The following is a 19628-nucleotide window of genomic DNA, read 5'->3' as shown; positions in this document are numbered from 1 at the left end:
CTGTGCCTGCATATTTAGGACTGCATTTTGTGTAATTGCCTTATTGAATAGTGTTTTCATTTTTGTACTCCCTCAGTTTCTAGTGCTGTCTAGTTTTGAAAAGATTTTGTTTATTGCACCAAATGTATTGAAAATGGGTGCATTGACAATTTACTAGATTAAGATTTTTTCAAGTTTGACGGTCATTCTGAGGATTTGCAATGGAAAATATGGTGCTCTCAGCATAGTACCTTTTGCTAAGTTTCAACATTCAACAAATGAAAATGAACATGGGCCAGCCTATGAATCATTTTGCCTTAAACCGTATGGATATGATTACCAGACTTGCTGATGAAAGATATGCAATAACAATTGTGTAAACAATGTGGAATGATATGGACGACCTTACAAATCCAAATTGAGAGGACAACCAGAAGTGGAAATAGACTCACGTTTGTGTGCTTGACATGAGTGATGTGACTTGCTTAGTTTTGTGTGTGCGTGCATGCGTTATTGGCGGTACTGAAATAGCAATGAAAGCAGCCAGGTAGGGAGGTTTGGGGAATGCTGCTTTTCCTGGTGCCTCGTGGGTTCTTAGCTTTGGATACACTCCACTTCTGTAAACCCACCCCAGGAAAAAAAAAAAAAAAAAATCACGCATCAGCATTTTTCCTTTTTTTTTAAACACAATTAGTGCACACAAATCACTTGTTTGTCTTAAAAAATAGCATAAATTAGGAATAAAACAAGGAACAATACAGAAGAAGCAAGGGGGAAAAGTGCATGTTACCCATGGTATTATCCACCATATCTTATGATACTTTTTCCTCATTGTTGCTTGTGTCATGTTTTTGTTTATCCTTTTGGGATATGTCTTGAATTTGAAGGTTAGATCCAGGCTGCTTCCCTGAGTTATCGACAAAATGCATAACAATGTCAACACCAAGGGCTACTTAGGGGTGAGGACAAGACTGAAAGGTATATTCTATTTTGTGTGTGTTGTATATAACGCAGTTTTTTAAACTAGATTTTCTAACGCTATAAAAACAAATAACACCAAATATATCATTTATAAAAGCGCAACGAAGAATCAAAGAGAATAACAACAGGTGTGTAAAGGCAGGTGTGTAAAGGTGCACCAACCTGCCTGATATGTGTGGTATTTGTGTTTGTGTGTGTATATATACATACATATACATATATATATATATATATATATATATATATATATATATATATATATATATATATATATATATATATATATATATATATATATATATATATATATATATACACACACACACACACACACACACACATTTATATATAAAATTGTGTGCCATTCTGTGGTAGTGACAGGTCACTTGTTTTTGAGGTATATTTCTTTTTGTATGGACAAAAAAACAAATGCACCTGTTGATCATAAAGTGCTGGACATTTTTTAAAACTTGGCAGAATGCTGCTGCTGGTACAACTAATTAAAGACACTACATATGAAAACAGCTCCGCAAATATAACTTGCAACAAGAATGAGAACTTTGTGGACATGAGAGTTAAATGCTTATTGCGACTTGGGCTATACATATCGTGTGTGAATACGACATTTCCACTAGTACTTTGTTGTTGTGTGTTCTCTTTTGTGCTAAGTTGAACATATGAGGGAAATAAGGTAAACCTCAAGTTATAGTATACAGAGCCCCAGACATGACATGAGGACAGGACTTCTATTATGGCCACAATATAGCTTTAACATGCTTCCAAAATATGACTTTTGTCCCCCAATAGCTTTTTGTTTTAATGACCAGCAAAGCCTTCTCAGGTGGCCCAATCCCTTACTGAGGCACTGACCTACGCCCATCCATCCATTCATTTTCTGTGATTGCCTATCCTCACTAGGGACACACAGGGTCAAACAACCATTCACACCTAAGTACAATTTAGAGTGTCCAATACTACTACCATGCAGGTTTTTGGAACATGGGATAGAGCCGGAGTGCTTGGAGAGAACCCGCATGGGCACGGGGAGATGATGCAAAATTCAAACTGGAGGGCCGGAGTGAGCTGTAACTGAACTTGGCATTCTTAACTGTGAGGCAGATGTTCTAACCACTCTTCCATTGTGCTGCCTGACTTACATTTCATAATTAAATTGTTTTTTTTTTTTTTCCGCTTTTTGTAGCACTTCTCTTGGATGTTCCCAATCCTTTCAATATTATACACACTTTTTATGTCTAATCAGATTTCAGCCTGTGTGTTGCTTGATTTCCAAACGAAATGCAAAAATATTTAATCAGAGACGAGGACTTGGACCTCTGGACAAGATACCAATATTTTTTCTCCAAAGCCCAGCATTTTATGAGCATTTAGCTGCTTTTGCAAATTATTTTGGAGACCTTTTCTCCTTGTGGAGGGTGGCTTTCTGCAGAACCGTCAGGTCATGCAGTATGACCCAGAATTCTGAAACCTAGCAAGGTAGACTGAGGCCCTTTAAAGGCCAAAGAAACCTACATGTGCTATTCCTTAATTGGCTGACAAGATTGCGATACCGAGAGCCTGGAAAGCTGACCTTTGTCATGATATTATAATTTTGTGAAAAAGCTGCATCTGTTTATTTTTTGTCTTTCTACCGCCCGCCCCCCCTATCCACCTATCTACTTAACCACTTGTCCTTACAAGGGTCGTGGGCTTGCTGCTGCCTATCTCACCTGTCTTTGGGCAGTAGGCGATGTACAGCCTGAACTGGTTGCCAGCCAATCATCTTTCTAACTTTTAAATGTAATTATTTTATGAAATGTTAAAAAAACAAAAACAAAAAAAACCCCCACTTCATTCAGTTCCATTTACTTCCAGTGACAGCTGAACTCTTAACTTAATCTGCAACCAAACCTAGAGAAAAATGACCAGCAAAAAGACAGATGAAGATGGACGTTTATGTAAATAGACATTTGCGTAGTTTATGTATTTCACTTATTGAAACTGAAAATTATTTAAACTAACTCAGTATTCTAAATTTTTGTCGTCCGTCTGTCATCCTGTGGAAACAATTCACTTTCTCCACCCATTTTTCCATCTGGTGCCCTGTGGTATTCCTCTCCAAAACACATGGACAAACTACAGCAGTCGCATTCCCCATATCTGACGTGTGTCTAGGAAAGAGCACCCCCTCAAAAAAACTGCAGGGCTTGGGTTCACCCTAATTCCTAAGCCCATAAGGATGTTTGACCCAAGCAGAAGCAGTGAGAATACTTGAATTAGCCCTTAGGACTCAGGGAGTCAGGGGAGCAGCCTCAGATCTTTTGGAGGGAGTTAGTATGAGGACAAATTTCTATTTTTGCATTCATCCACATGTATTTGGAAAAGGAATGTGTGTTTGTGCGTGTGCGTGCGTGTGTGGGTGTGTGTATTTGTGTACGCGCGCGCTTGCCGGTGCGTGCAGGCGGCTTGCATCTCACTCAGTCATTAACTTGATCTCATTGGCGAGCAGCGTGTTGAAATATGCCGGGTCGGGAAGAACCGACCCGGAAGCTTGGCAGGGAGGAGACTGGGAGGGCTCGGCCAGCTCGGGGTCGCTCTCGCTGGAAGTGGAGCCCACGCTCATGTTGCACACAGCCTCGGGCAAGGAGCCCCCGACGGCGGGCACGGAGCACACCTCGGGCTCGCTGCTGGTTTCGCTGGTGCTGGACACCACCGACAGTAAAGACATCTTACGGGTGAGGCGGTTGGGGAGCATGGAAAGGGCGTAGTCGGCAACGATGCCCGCCACGTCCATGCCGCACGCCTGGTCGAAGGCGATAAAGCCCACGTTGGCGTTGGCCTCGCACACCACAAAGGAGCCGTTGTTGAGCTGCAGGAGGTCGATGCCGCACACGTCCATGCCCAGGATGTTTGACACCTCGGTGGCCAGCTGCTTGCCCTGCTCGTTCAGTGGGCACATCATCCCCACGCCGCCTTGTTGAGAAAACACACTGTGTTAATTAAGGAACTCCTCAGTTGATGGACCTAGAGGCACAACCACCAAGAAAGGGTTATTTGGCATTTGGTTGAAATTTCAGGATGGACCTAAAATGCACCACAATAGTTGCAGGTGAACTTAATTTGGCCATCACTAAACTTTTCATTGCACATGATGACCTGTTTGGTATAAAAACTACATTTTGTACCACATGCTGCACCCCCCCCCCCCAAAAAAAAAAAAAAAAGGAAAAAATGATACCAAACACAACTGGAAATGAGTAAATAAATGTATCTGTCTTGACTGGTGAGGAGAATGAAGTTAAAGTGATCAAATTTTTTAAATAATTTTAAATGTACCGGTAAATGTGATAGTTGTAAAGATGAAACATTAAAAATTGTAATGCATGACGTCTTAAAAAGGTAACCCACATTCAACAATCACATTTGATCGTTTACAAAATGTATCGTAAGACAGTTAATAATGTAACAAAATTAGTGAGGATTCACGACCGGAATGGATTCGTTTCAACTACCCTGAAACAACTCCCTACATTCTTTTGAAATTAAAAAAACAAACAAACGCCCCCCAAAAAAACTAAACAGAATGGATTGCATTTAAAAATTTAAACTGTACTGAAAACTATGAGATAAGAAGATTGATGAAAATTAAATGAAGGGGATATTAGCACTGATACTGAATGCGACCAGATCCTCATACAGTCAACAAAATGTGTTGCATAAACTCTAATAATCTAATGACGGATGCCCCAAATATGTCACAGTGCATTACAACTCCCACAGGTCAAAACTCTCTGCGATCTGACAGTGGAAATCACTCTGCGTAGCTCTGAGGGAGTTACTCAGCATCTTGTGAGTAGATTCAGGCCATTCCGATTGATCTGGCCGTGCTTTCAAAAAACAGGTCACGGAGCAGATGAATCATCAAGTGTGATACAAGCACTGGAAGGATGATGTGACTTTCTTATCGTCTTCAGAGAAATGCTTAGAGGCGGCTGGTAAATATTTTGAATTGGCACCGATGCAGTCGCTGAACAAAATTAATTCAGATTAATTAATGGAGAGTGACTTTTCCAACCCCACCAGCAACTAGTGAGTTTAATTCCCACCAAGAAGCAAGACAACAATGAGCATCACCATCGTGATATTCTTTACCGGACACAGAGATTGTGTTTGAATGCAACGCATGTTAACCACCTCTCGCACAACTACGTTATAATTATTTATGATTACAACCTAAAACAATCCAGTGCATCATAAACAGGGCCATGTTTCACTTTTCAAGGAATGTACAGAGAAGTTCTGAAATATAACCAGGAGGATTGTCATCTTGAAAACAAAGGAATGATTCCCACATCACAACCCAAGTATTATGACCACCAAACATAATCTAAAATAAATAAATAAATGAATAAATAAAATGTGGTGGGGGTGTGTTTTTATTTACAGCTTTTCAGAAAACTAATTTGACTTGAGTTATACAACTGAGAAAGGTACTGTGATATATCAGGGCAGTGAATGGTTGTGTCCGTATGACTGCAAGGATAAAAGTTTATTCCATTTTCCACCCTTTTAAAATAGTGGAAAATGGAATAAACCTGATCCGGAATGAACCTATTCTATTGCTGTTGGCACTTTTAATACAAGAGGAGCATGAATGTTGGGTCGTTTTCATTGAGCACATTCAGTGTGCAATGTTGCAGTGCATTTCTGGCAAAGGCAAAATATTGAATAACCAGCGCAGGAACTATCTTAAGTCTCTCCTGATCGACTTAGGCTTCTTTCTTAGTTAGAGGAGTTCTAACATTCAGATTGATAAGGTGGAATTTGTGGCATTGGATTAGGTTATTTGCACAGAATGTGTTGCACACCAAGTAAGTCATGATACTTAACACTCCTCCACTTGTGGAGGAACTCCACGCTAAACGCACTGAGCTCAATGTGTTGTTTTGTATCAGAGAAGCAAAGATTGGCTTGCATGGCAAAAATGGACCTGCTGTCCTCACAGGTCAATATCGCCAGCAGCATGATATAACTAGGTATTTGACGTCTATAACCGTCAATGGTAGTGAAAGTGGTGTGAACAGAACCAATAACAAGACAAAAGCCTGCTAAAGTTCACCTTGAATATGTAATAATTATTGTAAATGATGCCGACCGACTTCCAGTTCTGACTGTATAGGAACCTGTAAATTAAGGCCTGACTGAACACCTCCCACCAAGTAACGAAAATGTACAACGACCTGTTGGGCAGACACTCATGTACCGTGTACAGGAAACAGCAATGTTAGGTAACAGTTGGAACTCCTACCTAGGGAGCAGTTGCTCTGCATACGCCCATCGGTGGAGCAGCGTAGCATGGAGCCGATGACCCGGCCTCCCACTAGGACCACACGTACATCACGGCCATGTGACTCTTTGACATACTCCTGAAACAGGTAGGGGGTGTCATGACGGATCAAGTGGCACAGGTCTGTCAGGTGGTGTTTGTCTCGTGCCAAGAACACAGCTTTGCCTGGGGGAGGATAAAAAAACAAGATAAAATTGAATGTTTTTTTTTTTTTCCCCAGAGTATCCAAACCTTTGATTTTGACACACAAGTGATCAGACTTTTGAGGAACTTTAATTGTGGTTTGATAGCTTCCTCAAAGTCTTTTAAGCTAAATTTGCTGATGCAGCCTTTTGTTGGTTCCGCTTCTCTAAAATAATGGTTAGAGTGCTGCTCTTAAAGGACAAACAAATGCTTCTCACAGGGGCAAGAAAAAGCCTGTTTTAATTAGCACTTCTTCTTGTCAAGGCCTCTGACCCCCAGTCTGCAAGCAAGGACAAATCATGTGATTGCATACACGTGTGTGCATGTGTACATGGTGGCTATGCGACAATCCAAATACGATGACAAGGCAGCACTTGGCAAGCACAAGTCACAGTGAAAGGCATGACGCTGCACTTCACGTGTAGAAAACAAGGCAAGCGAGAAATCACTGCCATGGCTGAGGGTACACACACTCCGGCCCATTTTTACTGCAGCCAAACACACAGATTTTTTAACATCTACTTGTTTCACTCATTACATTTTTGTCATTCGTGTAGGGCCAATACACAAAATGAATCAATATAGACCTTTAAGTCAAGTCAAATCTGTTCTTTACATTATTATGTCATATGCAGCCCTGCTAGTCTGAACATGGCATTCTGATTAATATTGCCTTTGCATGGTAAACTGAGCAGCAAAAGGGCCCCTGTTTCATCCATTTCAGGAGGCGGACATTTTACATTTGCTGTTGTATGAAAATGGCATTGCAGTAGCTCAGGGCTCAGATCACGATCACTAATTATGACTCACATGTTTTCTGAGTTTGGTCACAGTCACAACCTGATTTTTTATGGGACGACCACTATTCATCTTGCAAACTTTAGGTGTGTTACTAATCTCGTCAACAGAAGCTGCACACATGCACGTGTTTTTCCTTATTACCCATCCATCCATTTTCTACCACTGCATTAAGGGGCAGCATCTTGAGCAGGGAAGCCCACACTTCTCTCTCCCTGGCCACTTAATCCAGTTCCTCCGGGAGGATCCCCAGGCATACCCAGGCCAGCTGAGAGACATAGTTCCACCAGCGTGGTCTGGGTCGTCCCTGGAGCCTCTTTGTGTGGGACTTGCCCAGAGCACCTCACCAGGGAGCCGTCCGGGAGGCATCCGAACCAGATGCCAGCGGTTCGACACTTAGCCCCTCCCGGATGACCGAGCTTCTCACCCTATCTCTAAGGAAGAGCTCGGACACCCTGCAGAGGAAACTCATGTATCCCTTGTATCCGGGATCTCGTTCTTTTGGTCACGACCCACAGCACGTGACCATTGGGAAGGGCGGGAACGTAGGTTGAGCCGCAAATCGAGAGCTTTGCCTTTCGGCTCAGCTCTTTATTCACCACAATAGACCGGTATAGAGTCCGCACCAGCAGACGCTGCACCGATCTGCCTGTCGATCTGCCGTTGCATCCCACTCACGGCCCTCCAAGTCTCAAATGACATTGCCCACATGATCATTGACATCATCCAGCAGAACGAGGGAATCCCCAGAGGGTGCGCTCTCCAGTGCATCATCCGAGGACTCCAAGAAGGAGCTGCTGTTTGATGCATAGGCACAAACAACAATCAGGACCTGTCCCCCCAACCCGAAGGTGGAGGGAGGCACCACTCTTGCCCACCAGGGTAAACCCCAATGTACAGGCACCGAGCCAGGGGGCAATAAGTATGCCTACAGCAGCACTGCGCCTCTCACTGCGGGCAACTCCAGAGTGGAAGAGAGTCCAACCCCTCTCGAGAGGCCTGGTACCAGAGCCTAAGCTGGGTGTGGAGGACAGTCCGACTATATCTAGTTGGAACTTCTCGCCCTCACACACCATCTCAGGCCCTTTCCTGTTGGACATGGGTGACCCTACCAGGGGCATAAAGTCCCCGATATCTTAGCCCCTAGGATCACTGGAACACTCAAACCCCTCCACCCGAGATAAAGTGATGGCTCAAAGAGGGATTTTCTTACTACACCACATACTATTTATTGTTTACCCTCTTCTGCAGTTCTACTTCACTAATGTGGTAATATCGTTACACAAACAAAAATAAACATACGCTTCATTTTGATGTTGGCCTTCCCATCACGTTTCCTGTGTTTTAGTGTCATGCAGGCGCCTGTGTAAATCCGGGGCAAGAAAAATTGCATAAAGCATATCTTTCAGCGGGGTACTCGAAATACTCGAGGACTCGTTTCAGCTCGAGTTCCACTTTTGCTGTAGCACCTATTCTTTGATCATTCTGCCAACAAAGGCTGATGTCAGCTGCCTGTAGCCCCCACTAAACACATATTTGGAAGTCAATTACAGCGAGGCATCATGCATATGTCTCACCTCTGTGTCCACGTGCGTTCTTCACCACCACTGGGTAACCCAGCGGCTCTGCTTCATCAATCATCTTTCGGAAGTTGTCATGGCCACCTGAGGAAGGCCCATGCACACGCGCAGGCACACACAAGCAAGATGAGACCACACAGCACGCGCAACATGTGAAAAGGTGCATCCTTTGATTGCAAAGATTATAAATCACAACTGACTTAGCTGGCGGGATGGTGTGAGGGAAAGAAACAGGTCGCTATGGAACAGAAGTGACTCAAAACAGGATGGGTAAGATAGTAAAATGGGTAAAATGTCAAGATAGAATGAATCCAGAAGATCAACAATATTTGTAAAATGTCTAATATTACTAAACACTGCAGATCCAGCAGTTAATTCTCTTCTTGTTTTCACGTGGCTCTCTGCTCTGGCATCCATTCGAGGGAACAGATGTGATTCACTCAGTCACATGGCTTTTTCCAGACACACTGATTTACATGTTTTCCGAAAGAGAGAGGGAGAAAGCAGAGAGAACGAGAGGAGGGAAGCATCAGGGGGCTGGCTTATTTTATTTTGAAAAGTCATGAGAGGACACAGGGTCAGGCGTCAGAACTGTTACATAAGCTCTGTATCAACTCTGCATGAATTGCCTGGACTACACAGAAGAGAGACCAATGGAATGCAGGACAAACAACACCCACTTTCTCTCACTCTCTTCCGAACTAAATCCGTGTTCTGCACTCGTAAAATTTGAGCTTTTTTTATTTATTTAAAAATGAAGCACCTGATCTCAATTTTGAGGAAGTGTCATAGGATGTAATTACTTAATTGATTTTTTTGTTAGGTTCTACTTTTGATACATTTGGAAAAGATTTATGAAAAACAATCGTTTTTTTTGTGTTATCATGATAAGGTTTTGTGCGGCGAGGGAGAGGATGAATTTATTAAATTTAGGAACAAGACATACATCCAACCATCCATCCATTCCTCCCTCCATGCATCCATCCATCCATGCATCCACCCACCTACCTAACCCACTTATTTCCTTAGCCATTTATCCTCTGGAAAAAGTGACACATTGTGAATATTTTCCGAATGTGCTGTATGCTGCTACTATTTCAAATAATAAAAACAAGCAGAACAAGGATGAGGAAGACGAGTCCAGTCTAAATGCCTTTTAACAGACAACTGAGAAAATATTATAGCTAACCGGTCCTGTAAAGGTTAGAGGTTTATTATAGCGCCGCAATGATTGATTAATTGACAATTATTCAATTATAAAATGAATCAATAAGTATTTTCAACAAAAGATTCACTTTATGATACTCAGTTTAACTTAAAATTGTTCAAATCCTCAAAATTGTAGCCTCTCACCAGTAAAAATGATCCTTTTTCTGTCTATGTAAAACTAATTTAATATTTGTAGAGAAAGATTTTTGAACTGAATCTTAAGTTTACCATTTATTTTATTGCATAGCAAAATTTGAAATAAGGCCCTCTTTTTATGAATGGAATGTAAATTTAAACTTTGTTTTTTCTTTACAGATTTTTTGAATGAGCATTTAAGTGATCATTAAGTGCAGCATTCATTTATGATTTCACTTGATACATAGCATCCCGCACAAGTCACGATTAAAACATTTTCCATACAACCGGCACACAAAAAAATTACACACGACTGTGCTAGTATGTGCCCTTTTTTTGTTCTTCCCTACAAAATAAGTAGTGTTCAGCAAATCAAAGTCAGACATCAAACATCACTGTAGTTCTTCGACATTCATTTAGGAGTGGCGGCCAGCCGCTGCTAGGGCTGATCGATTATCACCTTGATGCATAACTTACCGTAGGAGAAGGTGTCAGGTAGAGGTATGCCGTGGCCAGCAAGCTCCTGAAAGGTCCAGAACTTGTTGACACAGTTGAGTATAGCCTGAGGACGGTTGATCAGCCGACAGCCCATCTTCTCCAGGTGGCGCAGAACGGTGATGTCACTGTCTGACTGCACCCATGGCGTGGGCACCCGCACCACCACCACCTGTGGATAAGATGTCACCGTTTCTTGGTCCACTTGCAGGCCTGCAGGGTAAGAAATGAGCTATATTCATTTACTGGGAAAAGTCGGCATGCATTTTTATAAGTGAAGCTCATCGCTTTAAGTTCCTCCAGTGTGTTTTCATGCTTATTACGGATAACTTTTGGCAGCCACGGAACCACAGACATCAGTCAACATCTGCTTCGGTCTGTGTTAACTTGCCACGTTTGAGGAAGAGAGTTATGTAAGGAGCCGGTGAATTATTGTGGAAGCAATCAGCTCTTGGTGTAAAACGTGACCTCTTCTGGCAGAAGCACTATGCGAACACTCTACAGTCATCCCTGTAGCACAGCTCGAGTTGCCAGTTGGCACAGTTAGGGAGTGGGAAGTGGCCCTCAGTTACAGGGCTGGCAGTGTTGAGCTGTTTGGAGCCAGCCATGGCTGATGATGTGATTAGCTTCAAGCTGTCCTTCCCCATCTTCTATCCTGATGTGTTGCCAGATTCTCTGAACGTTGGAAAGAACGTTTCGGACTGAAATCCTGATGGCATAGCCATGTGTTTTCATTTGGTTGTTTAGGTCAGTGAAAGCATGAACAGATTCATTTGGTTTGTTTGGCATAACAAGAGAGCTGGTTTACCGTGACAGCAAAAGAGTGGACGCAGACTCTATTGTTAACACATCACACGTCTGACTGAAAAAAAAATGTAGGCATGCGCTAGGGTAGAATGTTTGGGTCAGTGTCAACAAACAAATCCCACATTATGGGGCCTTTTCAGTGACCTTAATGAATGAATTTAGCGGAATACAAGAAACCGCATTCAGACAGCTGTTACAAAATAGGATGAGGCAAAACAGATGGTGCCCACGCAACTGGGCTGTAAGTGTCATCAGCCACCAAAACAGTTGGATTACATTTCGTAACATTTTGGAACTGCTGATGGGAAAAAAAAATGCATTCTTTTAAAGATATTCCCTAGTTTTGTATACACTGCTGAGAGGGTCTATCTTCTCCATTGGTGCAAATGTCACTCTTGAATGCCCTATTGTCTGTTATATCATTTACATAACAACATTTACGTGCCACAAAGCTTAGGGGCAGCACTGCTCCTTTTTTTGATATAAGGGGCTCTGTGTTGTGGGGAGTTCTGTTTAAGCGTACTTCAAGTACTGATCTAAAGGTGGCTTTTATCATTCAAGCTTTTGAGTACAGTGTCTTTTTGTGCTGAATCAGTAACTGAACTTATTTCCCAAAAAAGGGTAGGGTTATTGGCAAGTGCAACATTTTATTGACAATTAGTTGATCATAGAAAATGTGTTTATTATGTTTATTTCCCTCTACTTTGGCAAATGCAACATATTTTTTAGATTTGTTTAAGTAGGTTTTAGAAAAACTGCTCTGTATGGTTAACAAAGCTTTCCATGATTGTTACAGCTTAATGTACAAAAAAGGATTCCATCGTGGCAACAGACATTTTTCAGTGATCTGGGGCAACAGCTGCTTTGGGGAATACTGGCCACAACACGGGCTGACACTATGTTGACACGAAACGATGAACTTATCTATTTTTTTGTGTGTACAGTTTGCCATTAACATCAGCATACTTTTCTTCATGTACAATTGTCAAATATACTAATGCGCTTACTCTGCCGATTATTCGTGTGGGCTGCAACTGTTCCCTTTGCTTGTGTAACTGTAATTGCCCCCATTTTAGGACTAATAAAGGCACATTTTACATGTTATTGAGGGCAATTGTGTGTGAGTACTGAGGAGATAGTAATAAGAAGGCAGCAGGCAAGAAAGGTCAAGGAGGCCGTGTGGTCTTAACACACAGGAGGGTACTAGTGATGCATGTGAAAGTGTGTGTAAGTCATAAAAACAGTCTGCACCCTCCTTTCTTTCCCTCCTCCTCAAAATCTCCGTACACAAGCAAAAGGATTCATGGTAGACTCTATTCAATACACTCACACACTGCTCCGATTGTACTGGCACACAGAGCAAAGCCAGAGTGGTGCTACAGTGGGAAGTGTGGAGAGCTGGTATCATGGTGTCGGACAGACACTGTCCAGTGTTTACTGTGCTTTTCTCTATTCTCAAGGGAAATGTGTCTAAACCATTTAAGCAGACCATGGTTTAAGTCTGATTACATATTTATTTTTTAATTCATACAAGGGTCACTTGATTGGCACTGGATGCTATGTAACTAATAGACAACATTTAATGGATGCATATCATCTATGTCATGGACAAATTGTTTAGACAAATTGTTTGTCGGTAACCGTTAGCACTCAAAGAGGCATTTTGATCCGGTTTCCATGGAAAAGACAACACGGGGAGCCACACTTTATTTAATATATATATATATATATATATATATATATATATATATATATATATATATATATATATATATATATATATATATATATATATATGGTGTTTCCTGTTTCTATGTCTATGTTTCTAACAGTTTGGCAACGATGTCAAAAGTATAGCGAAGCAGAACAAATCTCATCTTTGTAAATTCCTCATATTTTCTTGTGCAATATATATGTACATATACATATATGCAAGTTACATTTTTGTAGCAGATTGAGGGTATGTTTCAGATTTCCCACATTGTGAGCGGTCAGTGAATGCTGTGCCAGTGTAACGTTAAATGAGCTCAAAGCAGTTATTTTTCCTTTTCGTTGCGACGAAACTCCAGTTCATTTTGCCATAAATAAGTTGGGCACCATCCGTGTTCCAACAAGTTTATGATTGTGTGTATATGCCAAAAGACCACAATTAATGCCATTTAGATGTAGTACTTATTGTGCCACAGGGAAGCGCATGTCTCCGATAAGTGGTCAAGGAGACTTGTCTTATGAGTTCCATGATGAACGAAGCTATTATATCTTGGTATAATATACAATTTTAAAATCATACAAAATACTGATTAAGTCATTATTTTTAATCACTAACGAGTTACCTGCATTTTAGGGCAACAAAATGTGTGTGTACACTGATGTAAGGAGCTGTTATCATCAAATGGTCCGTCATAATGCGTTGAAGGCTAGGCCTCAATGCAAAAGTGCTCTAAGAGGTTTTGTTTTTTTTTTTTTTTTTTTTTTTTTGGGGGGGGGGGGGGGGGGGGCTAAATTACGCCCTCAAGAAATTAGTTAGAACCAATCAGAGGTCTAGTTGTGTTTGACTCAATTTTGATATGTTCGGCTATATTTCATGATGATAAATGAGGAGAAGAGGATGCTAATTGGCGATTATGAGGCTGTTAATCACACGCAGCAAACACTACACTGGCGCATACATTACTTAATGTAGATCCATTGTAAGGAATTGTGAAGCTAGCTAACCCAAGTGCTATTATTGATTTTAGTCAATTATAATTTGATTTTGTTTGACACGTTGTGTTGGGAAGGCTATAAATTCATGCTGTTTAACTTCGCGTGACTGTCTTTCTTCTTCTGTCTTTTGAGTGATATTGATAATTAAGGGTATGGAAATCTCCAAACTTAAATGAATGTGAATGTCATTAGCTTTTTGTTTTGAGTAGCACTAGAGTTGCACCAACTCCTTTTATGTCATGAACTAAACATTGTGTTTTGCCACTTTATTTTTTTGCAGTTTGCCCTGTAATTGATTTAATTTATTGTTTTGATCAAGTGTGATCAAGAACATAATTTATTAATGCATCTGCACTGGGTTAAATTTTGAATGTAAATGTTCATAGTTTTACTAATGCACCAAGTTAGCGCAACAGAGTTATACTATTTTCAGCATTGGTTCGACTGAAAAAGTCTTCTGTTATGAGAGTAAAATATGTCCTTCATAGAATCCTTACATGAGTCAAAATGAAAGTGAATTGTGAATCAAATCGTACCCATGTAAATCGTATCAAATTGATTTTGGAAATCTGCATATATACCCGCCCCACATAACTATTCACTAGGGATGTTAAGTCCACAAACGAATCATACTGCAGGCAGATCTCTTGGCATTCGGAATGCTATCACATGGACAAAATGGCAGGGCTTCCAACTAACCAAATATTGGTTAATGAGAACAACATGGAGCAAGCATTTCTGTCATACAGATGGTTTTGCACGCTCATGGGGTTATACTTCATCATCGACGCATATTTTTTAACACAACGTCATTGTTTAAAAAAAGCACATTCATGTGAAGTGTAAAAACACCTGACAATTGCATTGAGGTGACATCACGCACAGCAGCAAGCCAGTCAGCAAAACACTATGGCAAGATATTAATTTGGTAACCGAGTGAGAGACATTTATAACATTTCAAGTGTTCAAATTGGTACAAGCAAGAAGACCCTTACTCATTAACAAATACAGTGACACAAATATTTCTCATCGTTCGATTCAGGCTTATTGTGTGGGACTATATACTGCACGTTGCAGAATGACATTTAGTTTGGCATCAGAAACGCCTCATTAAAAGGGGCCGGAATGAATAACAAAAGTATCTTAATTAAAACTTACGTAACATAAAGGCTGTGTGCAAAAACCTGTTCCAGTCTGTCATTAGACAGCAGAGGGATGATGAATTTGTCATAAATTCCTAGCTGGAGCGCTCCACGAATGGCCCTATTGACTAAATCATGAGATGTGAAATGCCTCTTGCACTGTTGAATGCTGGGTTCGTCTGCGTGAGGCTTCAGCGAAAACATTTGTCACCGAAAGCAATGGGTATGATGTACATGTGCAATTTCATGAGTCCTTCCCATATTAAATTGAAATGAACAGCAGAACAAAACTTAAAATTGTGGCCAGTGAAAGATAAACCTTGAGGCACCTAGATGTCAATGTGACCAGTGACTGCATTATGACCAAACCTACAACGGACGTCAAGTTTTAGTCAATGAGAAAACCAATGCAAGGGCCGACGTGTTGCTGAATTTATTGATATTATACATAAATGAAAATACAGTTATGCATAGGATGTTAAAGGCGGAAAAGAATCAGTTTTCTGTTTGGAGAAAATTAAATCCATTTCTATACGTACAAAACCGTGTGTCTCGTATACACACAGTATGAGTCAGTAAAAAAAAATAGCATAAAACCTCATTGAGATGCCAATACCTGCACCCTATTTGAATTCCTGGAACATTGCATCATCTACATCAGCTGTGCTGGCAGATCTGTTCTTTAATCTGGCCCACTCGGCTAATCTTTGGTGTCAGGGCTCAGGAGCTGTGCTGTATGCGCCTGGAAGGATTACAGGTAACTGCCCTGCTCCAGTTGAGTGCATACAGGTCTAGACAGTCAGTGTTCCACTTGGCTGTGAATGGCATTAAACAAGCAGGAACGTACCACAATTAAGCTTTGCTAAACAGGAGGTATACTTATGTTGTTTGTCATATGTTTGTTTGTGTTCCACTTACAGTTGTTCAAATTCCTGGTATGCTAGGCGTTGGGTATTCAGCCAAGGATATCCCCTCTAATTATTCTTAAAGAAAGACAAATTAATCCCAATGAACATTCATCAAAAATCATAGACTAGTTGGATTTATTCCAAAAAATGTGCTTTTGTCAACTGAATTAATAGGATGGTAGTAATCCTCTGATTTTTTTCATCTTTCAAAATATTTTTTTTCTATAGAGAAAAGACAAAAATAAATTGGGTCCAAAGTTCAATTGCTCCTTGGGTCCATCGTTAAATTGTCCCTTAACTGCACAGGAAATGCATGAATCAGTTAGGTGCTTTCTTTGCTAACCACTGACAACAAGTATACAGTGACACTTTTGAGTAATAGCGCCTTACCAGGAAGCGCACTTTTTTTTTTTTTTGCAAACCTAACAAGACAACCCATTTGACTTTGTCAGTCTGTGCCAATGGCAGCAGACACCATGCAAATGTTAATTGAGACAGATTCACATCGCTCCTTCGATGACACTAGTCCACTTGGCGCTTTGCTGAGGAATTCCATGCATGTTGTGGGGTGGAATCCTACTGTCACCATCACATGATAGAGCACTAGTCAAGGCTCTAAAATTTGATTTCATAATACAGTACAGCAGAAACACGCTTATTCCGTTGTCAGCATTCATAAATAAACTTTTCACTTGATAGAAATCTTGGGTATTCGCAAAAAAAAATGTTATTGATGTTCTGTAACATGAGGAATTAAGTTTGTGAATGTTTATTTTCAAAGTAAAATATATGTCTACTTTATGCCTGATATGTATTGTATTCAACACTCTTTTATTGGGCAAAAAGAAATTTAAAAACATCTACGAACAGGTTAAAAAAATGCACATCATGTTCCACTTGGACAAACTTCTGCATCAAGAGGCAGGTATTAAATGCGCTGTTTTACTTGATTTGTTTTGATGAATGCTTAGGCATACTAAACTGCAGTATTTTAATATTGTGCGGTACTTGGAGAGCTAAAATAAAACCACCTTAGGTCTGCTTACTGGGATCATAAAAAGACAACATTTTAGGATCAAGGTTATTCCAATTCTATTACTATACTACTACTATATGGTTTGAAAAAAAAAACTGAGGGCTTGGACATAATAAAAACCAAGATTAGATTACATTGCACAATCTTGTTTCAGGATCCAGACACGCTTTTAAACAACACGGTTTTCAAAAAACCAATCCGATCCGAATCAAACCCCGTTCAAAATAACTTTGATCAGCTGGACACAGAATACCAGATCTATAGGGCTGCGGGAATAAACAAAACAGCGGCTCCCGGATCGCGGTTTGAGAACCATTATTCTAAAAAAAAAAAAAAAAGATCTAAGGATGCCTCATACAGCTAGCGCTAGTCGTGGAGGAAAAACAATAGTTTCCCCGTCTTGATTTCTCACAGCATTATAAACAACGTAAAGCCCTGCGATTTTCAAAACGACATCCAGCAATATATGTTACACTTCACTCCGATCTGACTAATAAAGACGTTTGTTCCGAGTCGCGGCCAGAATAAATCACATTATCTGGAGCCAGCGTCTCCCCGGTGACGAGGCGCTGGGAAAAGTAGGTTAGGCGGTCACACACTTGCTTTCATTCCGCCTCCGAGCAGGCTAACAGGACTAGCCCACAAAGCCCCCCTCCCACCCCTCCCCTTCGCGCGCGCCCCCAGACATGAAAACGCTATTAGCTATTAGCATCGACCAGCGCCTGAAGTGACCGTTCGAAACGATCGCAACTGAAAGACGGCTGTTGGTGCAATATATGATGTGTTTTCACGGCATTTACCTAATTGTCCCTCGCTGATGGTGAGCACGATCTGATCCATGAGAAGCGAGCGGAATTCCACATCCTCTTCGGCGCAGCGCTCCTTCAGTGCTCGGAGGATCTGAATTTGGGGGTACTCCTGCCTGATACGTCGATCGGTCACGAACCAAAGCCGGGAGCACATTACGGAAGGCTCGTGGTCTCCCCCTCCCACCTCCTCCCAAATTTAAGTGAGTCTAAAAGAGTTGTAGCTCCCTCGCGGGTGGCTAGGGAGGAGGGAGTCGGGGGGACGCCAGGGGTTGGGCAACAGTGGGAAATAGTACCGGGATGCTCACACAATGGAGATCTGGCGCCACCGTAATCACGACCAAGCAGCTTGGATGAAGACTCCCACTTCGTTTGCAGCCATTCAGTAACGCTGACGGAAAATCCCGTCCACGTAAAGTCGTCCTTTCAACCGAGCTAAGGCCTTTTGTCGCGGAACAAGCTCGCCACACGGTGCGACGAACTTTCCCCGAAAACGTCGCGTCTTCCACAATCGTCGGACACTCTCTCCTCGCGGGCCGTCTCGGTGTTCCGGGGTCTGCTATCCGCGCAGAAGTGGTGCTGAAACGCCCACTACGCTTTTAGGGTAGTGTATACCGCCCGATCGCCAATGTATACGATTCCTCTCCTCCTCGTGCGCAGAGAGGGCTGGTCTCAAAATAAAATACGATGGGGAAGCTGTCGACCAATCGCAAAAGGCAGCGAGCGTCGTCAGTTGGCAGTACGCGGAAAGTTTGGGCGTGGTCACACCGTCCAAACGAATGGGTGGCGTACTCGTCAAAAGAAGGCCGAGCCAAGTAGAGGGCGCGCAACGTTGAGACGTCAGTGCGTGGAGGCTCAGGCGCGCGCTCCTCCTTCAGAACCGGTTCAGACCAGACTTTGAGGTCAGGAGAGGATATGGCCAAAGAATCGTCGATGCCTCCGCCGCGACAGGCTGGAAATCAAAACGCCTTCCGAGCGATGCGAATTTGTCCAGGTCGTTGTTTTCTATGTTCAAGCCAAGAATTTCTCATAATCGTCTGCATGCAAGCACGAGGGGGAGGCCAAGAAGAGACGCTGCGGCCCAAACGGGATCATGGGCAGTAACCGCCGTGGGGAAGGCGGGCGAGGGGCTAAGGCGTACACGTTCCCTCCTTTCACGAAACAAATCTGCTGCCGTTGCAACATCCCTTCATCGTTGTCGTGTCATCTAAATAACGGCCAAGTATATAATCTGTGTTTTTAGTGTATCGATAAAACACGTTTTAGTTAGATTGGAGGGACAAAACCCAATATGCACAACGCCAATGCAAAAACCAAAGCGCATGCTCAAGCGTTTTCCCATGAAGTAGAAGCACAGCAAACGTCACATTTCAAAGATCTTCCTTTGTGTACGGGCGGTTGAGACCGTTGGGGAACGTAACATTTTTGTTTCAGACCACAGCGTCCTCTAGTGGTTATTTCACAGTATACAACAGTTGCATGCTTCCACGCCTTTAAAAAGAATGCTCTTTTCGCAAAT

At 41.8% G+C, this 19628-nt stretch overlaps 1 protein-coding gene across 1 annotated transcript; it reads right to left on the bottom strand.

Moving 5' to 3' along the window:
* Positions 1 to 134: 134 nt before the first annotated feature.
* rimkla (ribosomal modification protein rimK like family member A) lies at positions 135 to 18800 on the bottom strand. Its single transcript, XM_088408229.1, has 5 exons — positions 18104 to 18800; positions 10687 to 10917; positions 8863 to 8949; positions 6266 to 6469; positions 135 to 3930 (listed from the first exon to the last, which is right to left on the bottom strand). The coding sequence occupies exons 1-5, from the start codon at positions 18264 to 18266 to the stop codon at positions 3431 to 3433; spliced, it is 1185 nt and encodes a 394-aa protein (XP_088264355.1). The 5' UTR covers positions 18267 to 18800; the 3' UTR covers positions 135 to 3430.
* Positions 18801 to 19628: the final 828 nt, after the last annotated feature.

Source organism: Hippichthys cyanospilos, chromosome 2, assembly GCF_059441005.1.
Source record: "Hippichthys cyanospilos isolate Australia breed blue-spotted pipefish chromosome 2, RoL_Hcya_1.0, whole genome shotgun sequence".
Classification (NCBI taxonomy): domain Eukaryota; kingdom Metazoa; phylum Chordata; class Actinopteri; order Syngnathiformes; family Syngnathidae; genus Hippichthys; species Hippichthys cyanospilos.
Note: the sequence above shows the minus strand (reverse complement) of the source record. Positions and strands in the feature narration are given on the sequence as shown.